A 19,607-nucleotide genomic window follows, 5' to 3' on the forward strand; every position below is an offset into this window, starting at 1 on the left:
CAAAATAATAATTTTGACATGTAATTTTACGTAAACTTCTGAAAATATTGCAAAAATGGAGAGGCGAAGAGAAAACCTCGTTGACCTCATCCAAGCTGCATTTGCAACTGTAATTAGGCGTGAAATAATGAATGCAGATACGCAATCATATGAAGAAATGGAAAAAGCATGGGATGAATATTCTATAGAAAAAGATCAAAAATTTCTCGATGCTTGTGACAAATTCTTGAATGATGCAATCCAGGTAAAAGAGAAAATAGAAGAATTATATGGATTTGAAGTTAAATCAAAACCGTTATCATATTATACTGGAAAAACAGCGCCAAAATCCAATAATCAGCCTGTCAAAGTGATAAATGAGAAGAAACAAGAACCTTCCACTCCAATTTTAACACAAAAACTTGAAAATTCACAAATTTCAATTTCAACTCAAGAAAATACTCAGAAAAATCAAGTCCCTACTCAAGAAAGTTTGCAAGAAGAAATTGAACAGTCTCAATCAACTCCATCTATTAATGAAAACAAATTTAGTTCATTTTTAACGACAGATACAGAGTTTTCCGAATCAAATACATCATATAACACTACTCCTCAACGGTCATATCAGTTTAATAGCGTTCAACAACGTTTGAACAAATTTATCCCTTCAAATGAAGCTCAAACTCAATTTTCGGAATTACCGAAGTCTACACATGATCCTGATACTCCTAAAACGGCTGAAAATCCTCAAAATTCGTTTCATTTTATTTCATCAACTGATACTGATACTCAATCGCAAATATCAGCCAAGGATCAAGTTAGTCAGTCAATAGATCAAAGTGAAATCCAGAAAATGCTTGAAACAGAAACAGAAAATTATGATTCTGGCGAAATCCCAATTAATAAAGAAGAAAATCAGTCTAATCCAAATAGAACACAAGAAAATGTTTCACAGAAAGAAACTTCCCAGCAAGAGAGGCCTAAAAATCAACCAGATAATATTCAAACTGAAAATCCTAAAAATGATACAAACCTATCCTCAGATACTAATAAAAACCCTACTCCTGCACCAGAACAACCGAGAAACTTATCGACAAATCTTTCTGGACCTTCAGATTTCGTCAAAACTAAAAATGTCAAGAACACACCTTTAGAAAGGGTTGACAATCCATGGTGGGACTTTGATAGCTTTAGTCAATATAAGTAATCTATATTTATTTTAAATTTCTTTGTTTTTTGTAATTTTATCTCATAAAATTGTTTGTTTATTCTTAACTTTTGTTCTTATTTCTATCTACATTACTACCATGTGCTAGTTTACTGATGGATCATTCATATTTTCATATTTCATGCAATGGGAGAATCCGATTGACGGATTGCCTAACAAACTTGCAGAAACTAGTCATGAAAATCGTGGGTTAGATCTCCTGTATAGCTATGATGAAGGGAATAAACATCTAAATCTCAAAAATTCAAATAATAAATCCAAAAATTTAGCAAAAGAAGACTTAGAATCATACATTACCAAAGTTTCTATGCATAATAAGTACATGGACTTCTTTAAATACGTCAATTTTGCTCTTCCGACAGAAAAAATTACACAGCCAAACCCAAATACATACTATTGTGTCGATGGATTTACACCTCGACTATACCTTGACATCATGCATAGCTCTGGCATACCAGAAACTAAATATTATGACGAAGCAACAGTAATTGTTGGATCATCTAAAGGACCACCACTTCAGAACATATTGATGCCAAACCAACGAATCGAGAGATTCCTTAGAACATTCAAAATCGGCTCAAAAATCGGTCTACATGCCAGTTTAACCATCTACAGACAACATACTCGCAAAAATCTTCCATTTTATCCACAAACATACCTTATTCCTGAAGAAATGGATTCTTTCAAGAAGCATTTTACAGACCACGAGATCTGGATCGTCAAACCTACAGGCGGTTCATGTGGCCGAGGAATTTTTTTGATAAACGAGATGCCAGAAAAGTTTAATGAACAATACATTGTTCAACAGTACATTTCCAACCCAATGCTTGTCCACGGACTCAAATTCGACTTGAGATTCTATGTTGCCATGACATCTCTTAATCCTCTTCGTCTTTACATTTATAGAGATGGATTAGTTCGTCTTGCAACTTCAGATTACAAAAACTGTCAAAATGATTTACAAAATCTTTCCGCCCATTTGACAAATTTCACGTACAACAAAGACAAGCCAGGCTACAAGTACACGGACGACTTGAAGTTCGATGGCGAAGGCAACAAATGGTCGCATGATCCATTGTGGCCATTCTTAAGACAGCGTGGATATGATACCGACAAAATCCGGAAAAACGCAGAAATCGCAATTGTTACAGCTTTCATTGCTAGTCGTCCATACTTTTTTGACCAGAAATATCCAAGAGTGTCTACAGAACTTTACGGTGTCGACATGATTCTCGATGATAAAGGAAATGTCTTCATGGAAGAAGTCAATGTTGCTCCTGCTCTTGGAACTAAATCTAAATTGGACATCAAAATCAAAGCACCACTTTTGACTGATTTCCTCAATTTGTCGTTGATTCCTGAGAGAACAGAATTGTCTAATTCACTTGAAGTTCTTATGGAAAGCAACAAGAAACTCTCTGAATATGTTATATGTCGAGAGTTCGAAGAAGCTGAAAGAAGACTTGGAGGGTGGCACAGAATTTATCCTACAATGGAAACTGTTTCAATCGAAATGCCATCGGAAACACATTTTGACAGAGTCTTGAGAAGATGGATTGCAATGAATTATGCAGGAAAACTTAAGTACTTGAAAGACCGTGAATCAAATCTTAGCTCTGTGCTTTCTATGGTTGAATACGTAACAACACCATGCACAATTTGTTAAATTTTGTTTGTTTGTAAATATTTTTTTATATATATATTACATATCAAGTTTAGACTTTAAAATGCTTATGATTTTTCCATGATGTCACAATATACGCAAAGGAGGAATATTCAAAGCTATTGTATCTTTTCAGTAAATATCATTTTGAACTGCGAATTGGTCTGTCAATATTTCCTATTTTTTAAAATTTATCATTAGTATCGGCGAACTCTTCAGCAAGCTAGGAGTGGTGGCTGATATAGAGGAGGTAATGTCGTTCTATATTTCAGATTTAAAAAAGAAATATATTATAATTATAGTGAAATCAATTCAACTTAGCCAAGTGTGATGGGAGTTATTTGCATTTTCCATGTTAAAATCATTAGTATACTGGGTGATGTATAGATACTGGCATAAATTTTTGTGATTAATGAGAATAATTTTAAGGATGTATCGGAATTTCTTTGAATCTCAATTTTGAAAAAATTTGTCAAAAACAAATTAAATTTCTGAATAGAGTAGTTGAGCGATTTTTCATCATCTGAATTTCTTAACGGTAAGTCATATTGGACTTTCTTACGATCATCAACAAGTCCTGTTCAAGCTGCCCCTCTTACATATCATCTCAATGGTATCTTATTTTCTAGCATCAACAATTATGGCGTCATTCGTCTTATTTCCGAAGCATCAATTTTGATACTTGAGCATAATTCCTTCTCTTCGATAACATCCAATCAATTTGGTGGCTGTGTTCTCTTTAATCCTGGCCACTCAATTTATCAAAAAGATATCTGCGCCAAGAACGTCCGTTCAAGTGTAAAAGCTAACTATTGCTTTATTAACATATCACAAACTTCAGAAAACATAAATTACATTTCAATGATATCTTTAACTGATACTTCAGCACCTTCTATATATGATATGATTTGGAACAATGGTGGTAAAACTTCAATTTCAAATTACAATTCAACAAACAATAACGTTTATTATTCGCCAGCTCTTTACTTTGGAGATGTTGTTGGTCGTGCCACTGCATCGTATTTAAATGTATTATCAGGAACGGCAACATTTAATGCTATAATCTGCTCCGATTCTGCTTCTACTTATAAATATTCAATTTTTTGCAAAAATAGAGTTTCTGATTCCAGTCAGTTTTTCTTTTACATCAGAGAAAGAACGTCAATACTCGATCATTGTGTCTTTTCAGAAAATAATGCACAAACTTTTCTAAGTGATCAGATTTCAGTTTCATATTGTTCATTCCATCTAAATTCGTTTAGTTATACATCTTCATCTAGTCCATATAGAGGGCTGTATAATTTCGTTGTGAATACTCAGTGTCACATGTGGAATCACAACGACTGTGTCAAACAATTTTCATGCGTTTCTCAATATTTCAGAATGAATTCATTTATATCTTCCTTTTCTATATTCCTTCTTTTCTTTTAGCTAAAACTAAAGATTTAATATTAATTTTAAATCTACTCACCAGCACTAGATTTTACAATAAAGAGCTGTCATTGTCCATAATGTGTTCGTAATTGCCATATGAGCCTGTTTCATTGAGAATTATAAATTTTTTTTATGTTGTACGCACTATATTTGTCTCATTAAGATAAACAAAGAGAGGAATAGGTAGATTTTACTTCTTATCCGCATTGATCCCGATGTTTTCGCTTTTATTTTCGATATTTATGTAATTAATAGAATGTCGAAGAAATCTTCTCACTCCTTGTGAGAAATTGAGAGTAAGAATTTTCTAATTGAAAGTCTCATTATTTCAGGAAACATCACTTTGAACTCAATGTGAGTAATCAAATAACTGAAACCTAAGGTAGTTTTACATTAATATAATTCATGATGTTATAGTTATTCTCAGTAGTTTATTCAGAATTAAGAGAAACAAAAAATAAAAAGATATTAAATTTATTTTTTCGTTTAAAGTCAACTTTGATTTCTTCTTTTTCCTTTGTTTCTTCTTCTGGAAGTTTTAGTTCTGTTGAACATGAACTAGTAAAATGAAGATTTTGTGGATAAGCTTCATTTACTGTTTCTGTTATTATGACATCTCCAATTATTTGATTATTTGGTTCATAAATTTGTACATAGCATCCCTTGACTTCAATTTGATCGTTGCCTGCTTCAAAAATTCCCATTTCGATACTGTTAGAATATATACTGCAATTAATAACATAGAGTTTAAAATAACTGAGAATAAGGCTTGTGCAATGATTTTCGAAGAAATTACAAAAAAGCATTGTAAATTCAGGTGATGCGGAAAATGATCCTGAATGAATTGCTTCATAGTTGTTTGAAGGAGACCAATTGTTTGAAAATGTTGAAAATGTTATGTTTGAGTTAGAATTAGGAGTCAGAGAGTAGAAATTTGTGAAAATCAGTTTTGAATATGAAATATTGATTGATTTTAAATTTATTTCTCCATTAAATAAGTAAATATTACTGTCACCTTCTTCGTTTTCATAACCACTTGAAGTGATTGTTGAGTCAAAGATATAATTCTTAAATGGAGATGCAGATGAAACCGTAACATAACAGTACACACCTTGTCTTAGTGTTCTCGAGCCAAAACTGCAGATTCGGTTTTGAATACACTCGCCTTTTTTTAAATTTATGTATAAAGAGCCACCTTGAGAGGTCTTGTGCATGCATTTGTCAAATGAGCTTGTTTCGATGAGAAATTTAAGATTGTCGCTTGTTTTGTCTGTGATGTGAACTGCACCTGTAGCAGTGAGGCAAATAAAGAAACAATAAGAGACATAATAGCTCTTACCTGCATTGTCACCAAGTTCTTGGCTTTTGTTTTTGAATGATGCGTAATCGATTGAAGAACTGAAGAAATTTTCCCACTCCTTGTGGGAAAATGAGAGAAATATATGGAAAGTAGGAATATACTAAGTGCCGGCACCATACTTTCAGCAATCATCACATTGAAATCGAAGTGAAATAGCAGTAAATTTCATAATTATTTTCTGAAAATTTTAGAAAAAACACGAGTAGGTGACAAAAGTGCATACTCTTAAACAACCGTCGGATTTCCGGGTGAAATCGTGACACACTTTCGTCTTTCGTAGGCAGTGGTGGTTGTTACAAAAGGTAACTTCGAATGTAGCGTGAAATCTGCAAAAAAAATTCTGAAATTTGAATGGAGAACACAAAAATTGAATAGTTTACGTCAATAAAAAAGAGAAAAATGAAGCCAATGTGTCTCGAACCTAGGACTTAGAGCAGCAATCCCACTGTTTATCCCATTACACTACATGCATCTCTCACCTCACTGAATGAGATCAACTATATGATAACTTTTTCCCCATTATATTCTTGTGGAAAAGTGACAAATAGCAACTTTGACCCTCTCTCGAAAAAACACATCGTCTCTTTGGGGAAAATTTCGGGTTAATACAACCGCAAAATAGGTGTGGAGCTTGTTATAGTGGAGTTGAACTGTACTAAACTCCAGATTTATAATAAAATCTCAGAAATTCCGAATGATTTCTGAAAATAACCCGAATTATCCTATAAGAAATGCACAATTGGATGCGATGATTGTTGTAAAACCTATGGCATATCATGATATTGTTAATTATTGTTCTTGACCAATTTTTTTCCAGAAAGTGAATTTGACAGATTGATGAGTTCACCTCACGATTCAACTGAAATCAATTTCCTCCTTCATCGCGAAGGCATCAAGCCTATTGACTCTCAACTTTTAGTACAATCACAAATATATATGGGCGAGTGCTTAGAAGAAATCAAAAAACTGTTTGAAATCATTTTAGAGAATAATCCCACGCAAATTGCAGAAGTAATCAAAAGAGTCTATGAAATTACAAGCTATTTCCAGAAAGAGGTTCGAGAGATACTTCCAACTGAAGTTATTATGATATTATTATCTTATATCCATCTTGATCCATTTATTATGGACTATATCTCACTTTTGATATACAGTCAGTATGATATTTACAATGAGCTCATCGAATTCAATATATTCCACGTCATTGATACTTTATTCCAAAATCAATCTTCATCTATCAATATCTACTCATTATTAATTCTTTTGAGATATACCATACAACTATTTGTATCCAGAGAAACCGAAGAAACAGATTTTCCTTCAGTAGATCAACTACTTTTAGAAAATAATATTTTTTCTCATCTCAAAAAGGTGCAATTGACTACGATGTACCAACAAGAGATCATGAAAATGATATCGGCACTATCCAATTACTACGATTTGTATGATGAATTTTATTATTTAATTATTCCAGTAGCTATGATTGATGATCCCATTATTTGTGATGTATTCGATGCATTGAAAGAGATTATATCGAATAATTGCACAGAATTGTTCGAGAAATTCATTTTCGGAGATAAATTTCTGAATTTTTTGTTGGAGTTGCTAAACTCAGACAAGAAGGACCAAGCGATAAAGATGTTCGCAACCATGGTCTATTTCGGTGATTCCACGATCGAAATTTTTAATAATCTCCATATTATAGAAAAAATTCTTGAATTGACAAACGATGAAAACGAATCTGTACAATTTAATGCTTTTTCGTTTTTTGACGCGCTTTCAATTTCAATTTCCGAAATTCCTCCGATATTTACGAATTTCAACTTACTTGAGTATTGTACGAACAAGTCTTTCAGGATTATATCAATAGCTGTTGAAGTTTACCTGAAATACTTGAAGTTTATGCCTGTTCAGATTATTTTAGATTCAATCAACGAAGAAATTATTTCTTTTTGTTGCGAAGTGGCTTCTTCTGAGAATTATATGGTAAAACATTCGATCTGTCTATCAATTAAACAGATTCTTGATTCTCTCCACTTAAACGATGATGATATGGATGTTTACAGGTCAGTATTGATTGAACATGACTTGTATGACTATATAGAAGAGATTTAACTCTTTATTCTGTTTATTTTCTGTTAAAAAATTTATTTTATTCATGAAACTAAAAATTTTTTCATGTTAAATCATGCTAGAACTTGCTTTAGACGAAGTGCGATATATTCCTATTGTAAATATCTTCTTGGTTTGTGAGATATCATCATTGAAATTGATTTATACATAAACATTATAAAAACGGCTAAATAATGTTCTTTCTAGATATAGTGTATATATTTCCGCTATATTTTTTGATATAAAAATAACTTCTCGCAATTTGATATGGATTTATTAACTCAATTAGAAAAATAGATAAGCTTGGTATTTGAAATACAATACAAACAATATGTTTATTCAGTTTTTGGTTTCTCTTGAGGAATATTTTTTGTTCGAATTTTTCCTTTTGCGTCAAGAATCATTATTATGACTGTTATTACAACTAAAGGTGGTAAAAGTATTGCTTGTGCAAATTGGTGGACTCCTTCTGCATAAGAATCATAATAATATGAAGTAATTCTCGAGAAAATTCCATCCCCTGGTCCTTTTCCAGGTAAAGTACCATCTTTAACAGATTTAATCCAAACATTGGCTTCATTAATATCTGTATCATCTCCTAAAGTCCAAAATAATCTCTTAGATTTATTCCAAACTACGAATCTAACTTTTCCTTTATCAGCACCTGTATACCTACAAAAGTACTGGATTCTCTCACAGTAAGCTGTAACTATTGGCATTGAATAAGATAAGTTACTTGCGATTGTTAAACTCAAATCTGTCATATCTTCATTACTTATAAACGCCAAGAATGGACTTTTATAGTCTAAATAAAATTGGGCAACAATTCCGCTCAAATTTGAGAAAACTGGAAAGGCATGATCAATAATGAAAATTTTCACATCATTCAATGACCAATTGCCATTGTAAACAATTGGAAATGTATTTCCATTATAAATCATCAGTGATAAGTCAGCAGTTTCGTTATAAATTGCGAAGAAATTGATTGGATATTCTCTGAGATTTGTAGCAATTTGCTTGATAGTTGTAATTTCTTGATCTTCTGTTCCATTGAAAGTGAATATAAAGTTGGAGGTGATCTTGTTGTCGTTCACCATTTTCCCAATATCTGTAAATTCGATGAATTGTAATGGTGCATGAGGTTGTTTATTGGTGAACTGTGTTAGATATCTTATACTTCTGCCACTTGTATATGGAATTGGAGTACTATTTCCTGGATCAAACCATTTTAATTGTGGATATCCCCCAGAAGCGAATTCTTTACATGTATTCTTATTGCTTTCGCATTCTATTTCGGCAACTGTAATGTTTAAATTGTATTCTGAGAAATTTTCCCATGTTGGAGCGAATTCTCTACAATGTTCACACCAAGTAACCCAAAACTTGACGAACAATGGTACTCTATTGGGATTTTCTACTGTACTTGTAAAGTTCTTATCTGTCAAGACAACAACTTTGCTGAATGAAAGGATCAATAAAAAGGATAACATTAATATAAATGAATAAATCATGTTGCTACAAACTATATGACCTATTAGGTATATGAAATATCATTCAAAGTCACTATTGATCCAAGATATTAAATTTGAATATCTGATCATATGAATATAAATTGTTGATTTTCAGCATATAGATATACCTTTGATCAATTGATTTAAATGGTATAGATATAATTTGTTATATGTGGGGTTGTTTAGTTTTTTGAAGCTATATTACTTCTATTTTAGTGTGTTGGGATTGGTCCACGGCGGTAGACACGCTTGACGTGGTTGCCACAGTCAATGATCTTGCCGTTTGCCTGGAGTTCCTTGAACTGTTCGAAGGTGTATGGTGTGAAACCGACCTTGTTGGAGATGACAATTCTTGTGTGGCCTGGGAACTTGTATGAACCACGGCGGAGGGCTTCGATGGCGTGCTTGAGACCATTTGGAATTGTACGGATGGACATGATCTGGGAGTTGTAGTGAGCACGTGCGACGAGGCCTTCTGGCTTACCGTAAGCGTGTCTCATACCTGTCTGAAGTCTATCAGCACCGGCTGTGGAAAGCATCTTGTTGATACGGAGAACGTGGAATGGGTGAAGCTGGATTCTGATGTGATAACCTTCCTTGCCCATTGACTTCATCATGTATCTGTTTGTGCTGACACGAGCTGCTTCGAGGGCTTCGGATGAAACGTTTTCACGCTCGAGAAGGATAAGGCGGCAGCAGATTGGGAGTTCCTTAGCATGAGCCTTCTTGACGCCTGTCTCATAACGGATGATACGTGGATCTGGGACACCACGGCAGAAGCGAGACTTTGGGAATGGCTTGTTACCGATGTAGCGATAGCAGCGAGCTGGACGACGGCCCATTGTTTAAAAAGGAAGGCCAAGAGGTTATTTCATGAAATATTAATGTATATAGTATGTAGATATAAATTATAATGTGTTGTTGTTTCAAAAATTTTTCAGAAATTTGAAAATGAATTCAAAAAATTAAGAAAATTATATCAAAATTAATATTTTGCGAAAAATTTGGAAAAATCAAATGCTGTAATAATACTTTAATTTTAATTTGGTTTTCATATCCATTCAAATTTTCTTATTGTCCTCAATATTTCGCATTCAATATTTAATTGCCTCTTCAAACAAATGATAAAACAACATTGTTAAGACTTATTAGCAAAGTTTCTTCATAATATTACGAATTAAAACGCATTCTGAGAAATTTCACTCAAAACATAAATAACTCTTAGTGAATCCTAGTCTACAATGCTTGTAATCAATAGAAATCGCATTTCTAAAGTGGGTTAATTTCATATCTTACAAATTTATGTTAAAATTTCGGAAAGTACAAAGATATGCCCTTAACTCAATATACATAGTCTATTTCATCCAAAATATAGTTGATTCATTAACACGAGCATTTCCAATATTGATATTTGATCAATTTGATATCTGCTTTCTAACTCAAAATCATGTTTTTTGGTTAGAAATCATAATAACTCCTGTTGCCATCATGATTATTTATATTGATAACATGTTTTTGATAGAGAAAATAAAAAAATTGTTGTAATTTTAAAAGGAAAACTCCGAAAATCAAGAAAGTAATTTACTCATGAACGTAAACGTGGTGTTCAAGCTTAGCATCATCATTGAACTGAACCTTGATTTGTTCTGGAACAGCGTGTTCGATATAGTTGCCCTTATCCTTTGGATCTGGGTATTCGAGGTTGATACCTGTAGACTGGGATGAGATAAGCTGAACTTTTAAGGAAGCCTCGTTAAGATAGATTTCAAGGCTATCGCACTTATCGCATGTGATTGTCTTGACAACACCCTCGCAGTAGATCTTAGAGCGCTTAAGGCCGTTAAGTTCAAGGACGCCAATAACGTCGTTTGGACTAAGGATGATACGCTCGCAGCCAAGAACGGAGAGAGCCTTAACCTTAGATGGGATTGTGATTTCGCAGTTCTTGCACTGGAAGATGTTGACGATATCTTCGTGCTGGAGCTTGGGGAACTCTGTAACCTGGCCAGATGTGAAGTATTCGACCTGGACCTGGTTCTGAGCGCCGACACGCTTGACGGATGGTTCCTTAGCGACTGGCTTTGGACCAATGCCGGCGAGCTTTCCAGCGAGGCCTGCAGCCTTGGCGGCCGGCTTGGCTGGTTCTGGCTTAGCTGGCTTGGCTGGGGCAGCAGCTGGAGCTGGAGCAGCAGCAGCTGGGGCAGCAGCGGCGCCACCGAGAGCGAACATTTCTGGTGTAGCCTTCTTGCCACGGGCATTGAACTTGATGCCACCCTTCTGGTAGTCGTTAATGTATGTTGGGATAGCCTTGCAAGCAGCGACGAAGCCTGTGACCCAGTTCATCTGCTTCTCATCAACACCACGGTACTGCATTGAGAGCTTGTTTGTGTAGCACATGACAGAGCCTGTCATTTCTGTAGCGTAGTCTTCAGCAGAAGCGCCGATCTGTGGCCATGTAAGGAGTGTCATAGCTTCGTTGACAGCCTTAAGATTGTTGACGTGCTTTGTCTTGAAGTGCTTGTCACACCACTGGATACCGGCCTGAGAAAGCTTGTTGAGAACTTCGAACTGAGCGTTGTTATCTGGCTTAGCGCAGCGGCAGCCAACAAGGATGATCTTGCGTGTAGCTGCGAACATGTTTAAGACGAGTTGTGTCATTTCGGCAAGTTCTGGATCGATAGCCTTAGCAGCATCCATCATCTTCTTAAGATGTGGGTTGAAGGTTTCATCATAAGCTGTAACGGCTGGGTAATCTTCTGTTTCCTCTTCACCAGCATCGCCGGCTGGAGCAGCAACGCCGCACTTCTCGAGTTTAGCTGCGACAGCTTCAAGACGGGTAACAAGGGCTTCAAGCTTTGCGTCCATGTTAAAAGTGAAGTGATGACCTCAATAACCGCAGGATATTCTCAAATTTTATGGACAATATTTGATTGGCTAGAAAAATGAAATCTCTGCATTAGATACCTGATATGAGCTACAATGCGGAAACAAAAACCGATTGATAAACAAGATTTTTTGCCAGAAAGATCAAAAAAATATTTCGAACTTTTGATATAACATTCTTAATAAACAATAAAAAAGAAACCGATTCCGACTAATTCGTTCATATGTGTTAGGAAATTCCATGCAACAATCTAAGGTAGTCACAAAATCTAAGTAGTGAGGCTCTCAAAAATTGAACCGTACTCCATACAAAATTTGTGTACCCTCACTACTTAGATTTTGTGGCCTTCAATTGAGAGGTTAGTTTTGATAGAGCAAGTTATAAAATTAAAAGGGAAAAATAAATAAAATTTAAACATTTAATTATATATAATGTAAGGAGTGTAATTCCAAATTTTCTAAAAACTATTCAAATTTGAGCATTTTTTTGGAAATAGTAAATCTAATATGTACATCTAATAACAACATGATTCATCACCTTTTCAAGCTCTGCAGTCAATTTTTTGAAATTTGATTGAAATAAATGTAGCAAAAATTACATTTCATTAGGGAATATATGAGTTTCTCTGGAAACAGGCTGATAAATTTTAAATTTTGTCCAATCAACATGAATGCATTGAGAAATTTGGATTGATTTTCTGGTAGAATCTGGAACAATTCAACCATGTATAAATGGATCATGTAATCATCATGAAATGTTAGTGTTAGAGTTCAAAAGAAACAGAATGAGTGGAAATCAAACACAATCTGAATAATTTTAAACGTATACAATCTTTAAGTTTGTATTTTGAATTCTACATATATGATTGTGTAATTCGTTCTTTCAAATTTTCGGATTCAGGCATGTTTTGATAAAATTCATTCCCAAAAACGTCAATTAACAATTAAATTTAGTGTATTTTAAATATATATACGTATTATATTTTATAAATTATATTAAATTCGCAAAATTTTAAGTTTTAAACAAAAATAAAAAATGTTCAAAATATGAAATTATGCATAGGATATTAAAATTTACATGTTAGCAATTTTTTTGAATTGCTTTCAATTTTCATATTGAAATTTTTAAGATTTTTTTCTGAAATAATAAGCAAGAATATCAACCTAAATAATATTAAATTCCATGCGTTAATTTCCCCTCAAAAGTCATTGACCGCCTCTCAATCTAGATTTTGTGAGTACTTGAAATGATGGGCTACCGAGATGTTCAGTACATAATGCATAGGGAGTTATGACTTGAACGATGCAAGCTAATCCGATTTTTGAACTACTCTCGATTAATTTTTCCAAAAATTAATGAAGCGAAAAACTTTTTGGCAATCATTAGCAAGCTTCCTATGCAATTTGAAATCGTGTTTCATTAACATTATTAACCCAAAATCAATTAGAGATAATGTCGCCATCGCATTTCACCTGACCACAAATAACTAACGCCCATAAATAATCCACTAGTCACTGGTTTCATCAGAAGAATGCTTGACAATGCTTAAATCAGAAAAGTTGCATTGATTTTCGCATAAAACATCCTCTTGAGCCGCCAAGACTTCAAAATTTGAAAGGATACATATACAATGCTAACAAATCACATAACAAGGCTTTTACTTATATCTTTTATTATCAGTTCCTGAGTTTTGAAGACGGTAGCATTCCATTGTATCATTTAAGGCCTGAAAGAGCTTTTGTATTTTCCCAATCATTTATCTATCATTATAGGAATACTATTAAGAGTGTTTTGACCTTGAAAATGAATATTATTCATATACTGATTATATTCTTGTACACACCAGAAAGGATTAGTGACATATATTCATATCTTAAGCTATTGTTGTACTTTATTTTCTTTGCTAAGTTTGGTCTGATCATTCATAATCATATCATACGTAGCACCGAAATAATATAGGGAATAGTGTTATTAGATTTATATTGTGAGTATATAGTTTTATAGTAGGAAAACTTCTGTCTGCTGAACTAAGTTATCAACAATGAGTTACTGAAAGTCTTATCTGAATGCAAGAATTTGTTAGTTTCAGGCAATGAGTTTGAAAGTTATTATTTTCCTTGTATCTTTGTGAAAATACATCCAAACATATAGATGTGAAATTGTTTTAGTTGCTCTATATAAAGAATGAGATAAATATTTAATAACATTCTCTATAAATTGAATAGATTGTTTATGATGCACTGATATTTATAAAACACGTTGCATCTCATATTCATACTGATATCAATTGACCTCTACGATTAATAGCGTTTAGTAAAACATCTCGATTTAATCGAGCCTAAACGTGAGATTTCCACAATTGGAAAACAATTGTCTCCTCATTCTGTGACAAATATATTAGAATAGATATAAAGTTTACAACATACAAGTAAAATATATATATATAAATTAAAATGCTAAATCTAAAGAAACAGAATCAATATGAAGAATTTCTTGAGTTTCCATATCAAGGAACAAAGTTTCTCTATCCTTACTATCTCTTACACCTAAGAATTTATATTTCTTTCCTCTCTTAGTTACAATTGATCCAGGATAGTAACGAGAGAAACCTAAAGAATAGTAACTAACCAAAACTCTGTAGTTTTGTATCAAAGAAACACCTAAAACAGGAAGATTTCTTCTTACCAATCTCTTATATTTCTCAAGAGCAAATGGTTTTTCATCATTTTTCATGACAAAAGCCTTTCCTTTTATTGCTCCAACAACAATCACTTCATCACCATTTTCTAGCTCCAAAACATCACTTGGAAGAACTTTGCATTCCTTGAAATCTTGTGTATTAACTGAATACCTGACATCATCAATGATTCGCTCTCCAGGACAGTTAATACGTCCAATAAGTGTCACTTCACTTTTATCGACCAATTTAATGCATCCGAAATTGTTTTTGATTTTCTCCAATCTGATTGCGACTTTATCATTCTTTGTTCCTAGAACAGTTGCCAAACTATTCTCCTTTGTTTCAACAACATCAAAACATGCGAAACCTAATTTCATTGTTTCGTTTAATGAAATATTTACAATGACATGTTCCATTGTTTCTAAAAACAATTGTCTTGTCATTCCTTCTTTGTTTGTTCGTGCAACATATCCGGAAAGTTTGGTTCTAAGTAGTCCAAAGTCTCCTGGACTGCTGAAACAATCTGTTTCCGCTAATTGTCCAACAAATTCGACAGCTCCAATATTTGAATCGAAAATAATCGTTCCTTTTTCAGAAGCTGTTTTTACGAAGCATTCACGACCATCAAATAAAGAGTATTTCTCTATGAGATTATTTTCTCTCGATACGGAAATAATTTCCGAAAAAGTAATTTCATGGAAGATTTTGTCTTTTTCTGCGAATAAATGGAAACCTCTTGCACCACTGATGACCGAACCATCGTTAATGATATCTCCGACCTTTAAACCGTTGAATGGAGTCATCGCGCTGTCACTTTGATCGACTGAAATTCGATATCCTTTTGTTGAGTCTGCAAATGCCAATTCACTGTTCTCTCTTTCAAGGAGATCAAATCTTTCTAACACATCATCGAAAGTTATGCCCTTAAGAGGATAAATTTTGCAATCTTCTTCTCGAATTACGACTGGGAAGCCTTCGAACGTACCAATAACCATGCAGTGCTTATCTTCATCACCTTGGACTGTACGATCAAATAAAATATCGCCTATTTGTAAACCAAAATTTGTTAATTCTTCTTCTCCTGAAGTTAGAGTGAATCTTTTACCTTCATAGTCTGTAACATTGATTTCTGATGACTGCATCCTGAACTCTCTGAAGTTTCTGATGAGTACATCACCGAAATCTAAAGGTAATGCGCCATCAACTAACAAAGCTGAGGAATAGCAGCCACATGAGATCTGTGTGACATTGTGGCCGACCATTTTAGTGCATTCCTGGAATTCTGATGAGTTATTTGGGTTCGTAACCATAGTTCTTCCATCTGCAGGGTTTCCAGCAGCAAAAACTTGTCCTTTGAGGTTCAGAACGAGTGTAAAGTCGTCGCCACAGCTTATCTGTATTACAGGGCTGCCGCCGAAGTTGTAGGGATGTCGTAAAACGTTTCTGACTGAAGATGTATTTCCGATTCCGAGGGAACCATCTGTATTTGCGCCGCAGCAGTAAACAGAACCGTCTATATCGACAAACCATGAATTATTGTGATAAGCGAAAACGCTTTGTATTGAAGTTGGTAGATTTGGAACTTGCGTAGGAGTTAATGTCTCTTTTGGCTGCCCTGTCGCTGGAGATTCGCCACCCCATGAATAAGCAACGCCATCTTCTGAGAGAGCTAAGTAATGTGATGTTCCAATTGCAACTTTTACGATATTATTATCAGGAACTCGTATATATTGAACTTGCTTGTGCCTGTTTGCGATGGCAACTCTTCCATCTGAAAGAGCGCACATTAATTGCGTTTGCCCTGCAGCTATGTGTTTAACTGTATCTTCGAGTTTTAATTTTGTAGGAGAATGCGCATATCCTGCACCCCAAACAAGAACTGATCCATCTTCGCTTAATGCTGCTGAAAATTTATCGCCTGAAACAATTTGTTGAAAATTAAATTCTGGAAAAGTAGAAACTAATTGAGGATAAGGACTGTCACTTCGATTGCCAGTACCTAATCTCCACGATTGACCTGATCCCCATGAATAAAACTCATTCTGGCTGGTAACATAACAACCGCTTTTCCAAGATGCAGAAAGAGTTTTAATGAAAGCACCAGGTGGAACGAATATGGGATGCGGGTCGTTGTCATCTCGATCTCTGCCAATTCTATATCCATCAGATGATCCTGCAGTCCATATTGATGACATCAATGGCAAAAAATATTTTTATTTTTGACAATTGTCAAAAATAGGGAGAAAAAAATCCATGTAAAGTTTGAATAATTTTCAAAATATTTTTAGTTTGAAAAAATAAGTAAAAATGTGAAGCGCCGTTGGCCCAATTGGATAAGGCGACTGCCTACGGAGCAGTAGAGTCCAGGTTCAAGTCCTGGACGGCGCGTTTTTTCATTTTTGTTTTTGTATAATGATGTTTGAAATGAATCCTAACATATTTGTGTCTCTTTTTCGTTTTCCGATCAAATACTTTTTGTCCGGATTAGCGTGGGTATAAACAGCGCTTATTCTAAATATTTTTCAACTCATAGAAATATATTGTTCAGGCTAATGTAACGATAGCTTATATTTGGTCACATGAAATATAATTTTTTTTTGCCTTTCTGCCAATGAATCAATTTTTCAGCCTTTTAATCAATAAAAACTAAAGTTAATGGTGAAAGACATATGAATCTTCCAGAATCTGAAGTTGAGTTGCAATTCCAAATTTTTCTTGAAAAATTTTCTTCTTGAATTTATAAATTACATACCCGAGCAGTCTGACACCCTAACTAAATGACAATCTCGACAATTCCCATCTGATAATTGACTGCAGACATGTGATATAAAATTCAGAGCAAGGATTTTAACTGTCACATTTTGAATTTAAAAGGACTAAAATTTAAGATGTCAAACAGCTATAGGAAACATTCAGATCGAAACCCCAAATCTATAGGAGGAAACAATACACGACAGAGGTCAAACGTACCAATTCCTGAAAGAAAAGCTTTAGCGCAATACAGAGTTGTTCAACGTGATTTAGTGTATGTGATAGGAATTCCGACAGAAATTGCACAAGAGTCAGTACTATCCAAGTATGAGTACTTTGGGCAATATGGACCTATCAAAAAGATCGTTGTCAACTCAAATCCACTTCATAACCAAAATTTTAAGCGCCCTACTGTTAGCGCATACGTCACTTTTATTAATATCTCAGATGCTTTAGAGTGTATCTATAGCCTTGAAGATTTTTCATACAACGGGTACAATATCAAAGCTTCGTTAGGAACGAGCAAATATTGTACGAATTTTTTATGTAACCAACCTTGTACTAACCATGACTGCATGTATTTGCATCAGATCGGCAATCCAGACGATTCCTTTACAACAGATGAAATCCAAGAGTTTACGGAGCGATTTACTTCTATCACGCGTCCATCACGCCCTAGTGATTATAACAAGTATAAGTTTCAGGATGCAAAACCAACCGTATTCCCACCGCGTAGAATTTTAACAAAAACAACAGATTTGACAGATTCGACGCAAACACAACATTCATCACCACAACAGCAATACAATAACGCGGAAGATGGCGAATACTACTCATTAGGGGAAGAAGATCAAGAAACTATACAGAATAACGAAGAGGAAGAATCTCGTCAGACAGAGAGTCTTTCTAATATATTTAAATATCGCCCGCTTACAGTACCTCCTTTGTCGGCTGATTATACAGTCGGAATGTCTTTAGAAAAGCAATTGAATCTCGGAACTTCTTCAGTTCGAAGCATTCTTGAAAAATTAGTATAAATAGGATAGACATAATACTATCTCTTTATTATATAGATCGGATAAAGAAATATTATATATTATTTTATTTAATTATCAGACTTTTTTTCAATCCTCCATCTTATTCTTATTACTTGACTCTATTACTATACGAAATCATGATGCTAGTCCGTGAGCTTCTAGTCTGACTAAGAAATTCATTTTATTAAAGCAAATGACTTGTTGTTGAAAAAAAAAAAAAAAAAAAAAAGGTAGTGGGGCTTCCAGGCGCGTTGCGCCCTCTAGCCCTGAAGATGTTTAGTATAAATGAAGTTTTTATTCGGAAAATTGTTAGTCTTCTGGTGTGAATTCGGAGGACTCTTCTTCTTCCTCCATTGCTTCTGGGAAGAAGCCTTCTTCTGGGTCGAAAACATTATATAATGTGTCGCTTTTCACAAATTATATATGTTTTCATGTTTTGTCACTTTTCTGTCACTTTTCAGGAAAAAAACATTTTTATTATTATATATAAATGAATTTTACAAAACCACCGTTACCGTTCTTTGGAAATAAGAGTAGATGTAAAGATATTATATTGAGAGAACTTAAGAAACTACCGAATGGTCTAACATTTGTAGATTTGTTCGGTGGAAGTTTCTATATATCCCATTTGTGTCATATAATATTCCCAGACTCAAAGATTATATGCAATGACTTCGACAACTATATGGACCGTCTCAAACATATACCAGATACAAACAATATATTGAAAGAGTTAAAAGAAAAGATACCTATAGGTAAGATGGAACGTATACCATAGTTAGTATACAAGTCTTGGGTACGGCGGCACTGCGTTCCACCTTACCCAATACTTGTGAATTTGACACTTTACAAAACCGTTAACGTATATTTTACAACATGAACGCAAAAACTAATTTAACCTTAAATATTTACAAAGCCGCCAACCACTTCACTAACGAACTCACTAATGTAAAAAATAAACGTTCTCA

At 34.1% G+C, this 19,607-nt stretch overlaps 9 protein-coding genes and 1 non-coding gene across 10 annotated transcripts, besides 5 other annotated features; 5 read left to right on the top strand and 5 right to left on the bottom strand.

Moving 5' to 3' along the window:
- Window positions 1–55: 55 nt before the first annotated feature.
- On the top strand, window positions 56–1,186 carry TVAGG3_0227310 (uncharacterized protein; the record flags this gene model as incomplete). The annotated part of the gene is made up of 1 exon (XM_001313298.1): window positions 56–1,186. The coding sequence occupies one exon, from the start codon at window positions 56–58 to the stop codon at window positions 1,184–1,186; it is 1,131 nt and encodes a 376-aa protein (XP_001313299.1).
- A 142-nt stretch (window positions 1,187–1,328) lies between these two features.
- Window positions 1,329–2,873, top strand: TVAGG3_0227320 (protein polyglutamylation; the record flags this gene model as incomplete). The annotated part of the gene is made up of 1 exon (XM_001313299.1): window positions 1,329–2,873. One exon carries the CDS (start codon window positions 1,329–1,331, stop codon window positions 2,871–2,873), a length of 1,545 nt encoding a protein of 514 aa, XP_001313300.1.
- A 1,816-nt stretch (window positions 2,874–4,689) lies between these two features.
- On the bottom strand, window positions 4,690–5,831 carry TVAGG3_0227330 (uncharacterized protein; the record flags this gene model as incomplete). The annotated part of the gene is made up of 1 exon (XM_001313300.2): window positions 4,736–5,518. One exon carries the CDS (start codon window positions 5,516–5,518, stop codon window positions 4,736–4,738), a length of 783 nt encoding a protein of 260 aa, XP_001313301.1.
- Window positions 5,832–5,864: 33 nt separating this feature from the next.
- Window positions 5,865–5,894: a mobile genetic element.
- A 600-nt stretch (window positions 5,895–6,494) lies between these two features.
- On the top strand, window positions 6,495–7,794 carry TVAGG3_0227350 (armadillo (ARM) repeat-containing protein family; the record flags this gene model as incomplete). Its single annotated transcript, XM_001313301.1, has 1 exon — window positions 6,502–7,779. One exon carries the CDS (start codon window positions 6,502–6,504, stop codon window positions 7,777–7,779), a length of 1,278 nt encoding a protein of 425 aa, XP_001313302.1.
- A 317-nt stretch (window positions 7,795–8,111) lies between these two features.
- On the bottom strand, window positions 8,112–9,266 carry TVAGG3_0227360 (cell redox homeostasis; the record flags this gene model as incomplete). The annotated part of the gene is made up of 1 exon (XM_001313302.1): window positions 8,112–9,266. The coding sequence occupies one exon, from the start codon at window positions 9,264–9,266 to the stop codon at window positions 8,112–8,114; it is 1,155 nt and encodes a 384-aa protein (XP_001313303.1).
- Window positions 9,267–9,452: 186 nt separating this feature from the next.
- TVAGG3_0227370 (structural constituent of ribosome) lies at window positions 9,453–10,129 on the bottom strand (the record flags this gene model as incomplete). The annotated part of the gene is made up of 1 exon (XM_001313303.2): window positions 9,500–10,129. The coding sequence occupies one exon, from the start codon at window positions 10,127–10,129 to the stop codon at window positions 9,500–9,502; it is 630 nt and encodes a 209-aa protein (XP_001313304.1).
- A 694-nt stretch (window positions 10,130–10,823) lies between these two features.
- Window positions 10,824–12,161, bottom strand: TVAGG3_0227380 (adenylate cyclase binding; the record flags this gene model as incomplete). The annotated part of the gene is made up of 1 exon (XM_001313304.2): window positions 10,869–12,152. One exon carries the CDS (start codon window positions 12,150–12,152, stop codon window positions 10,869–10,871), a length of 1,284 nt encoding a protein of 427 aa, XP_001313305.1.
- Window positions 12,162–14,560: 2,399 nt separating this feature from the next.
- On the bottom strand, window positions 14,561–17,046 carry TVAGG3_0227390 (ubiquitin-protein transferase protein; the record flags this gene model as incomplete). Its single annotated transcript, XM_001313305.1, has 1 exon — window positions 14,620–17,046. The coding sequence occupies one exon, from the start codon at window positions 17,044–17,046 to the stop codon at window positions 14,620–14,622; it is 2,427 nt and encodes an 808-aa protein (XP_001313306.1).
- Window positions 17,047–17,165: 119 nt separating this feature from the next.
- On the top strand, window positions 17,166–17,239 carry TVAGG3_0227400. Its single transcript has one exon. It is a non-coding gene; the product is annotated as a tRNA-Arg (tRNA).
- A 500-nt stretch (window positions 17,240–17,739) lies between these two features.
- On the top strand, window positions 17,740–18,639 carry TVAGG3_0227410 (nuclear-transcribed mRNA catabolic process, deadenylation-dependent decay; the record flags this gene model as incomplete). Its single annotated transcript, XM_001313306.2, has 1 exon — window positions 17,740–18,639. The coding sequence occupies one exon, from the start codon at window positions 17,740–17,742 to the stop codon at window positions 18,637–18,639; it is 900 nt and encodes a 299-aa protein (XP_001313307.1).
- A 207-nt stretch (window positions 18,640–18,846) lies between these two features.
- Window positions 18,847–18,939: a terminal%2Cinverted (terminal inverted repeat of Maverick-3 transposon ID:TVAGG3_0227420).
- Window positions 18,847–19,607: part of a mobile genetic element that runs on past the window's edge.
- Window positions 19,416–19,607: part of a mobile genetic element that runs on past the window's edge.
- Window positions 19,416–19,607: part of a terminal%2Cinverted (terminal inverted repeat of Maverick-1C transposon ID:TVAGG3_0227430) that runs on past the window's edge.

Source organism: Trichomonas vaginalis, chromosome IV, assembly GCF_026262505.1.
Source record: "Trichomonas vaginalis G3 chromosome IV, whole genome shotgun sequence".
In the NCBI taxonomy this organism is placed as follows: Eukaryota; Parabasalia; order Trichomonadida; family Trichomonadidae; genus Trichomonas; species Trichomonas vaginalis.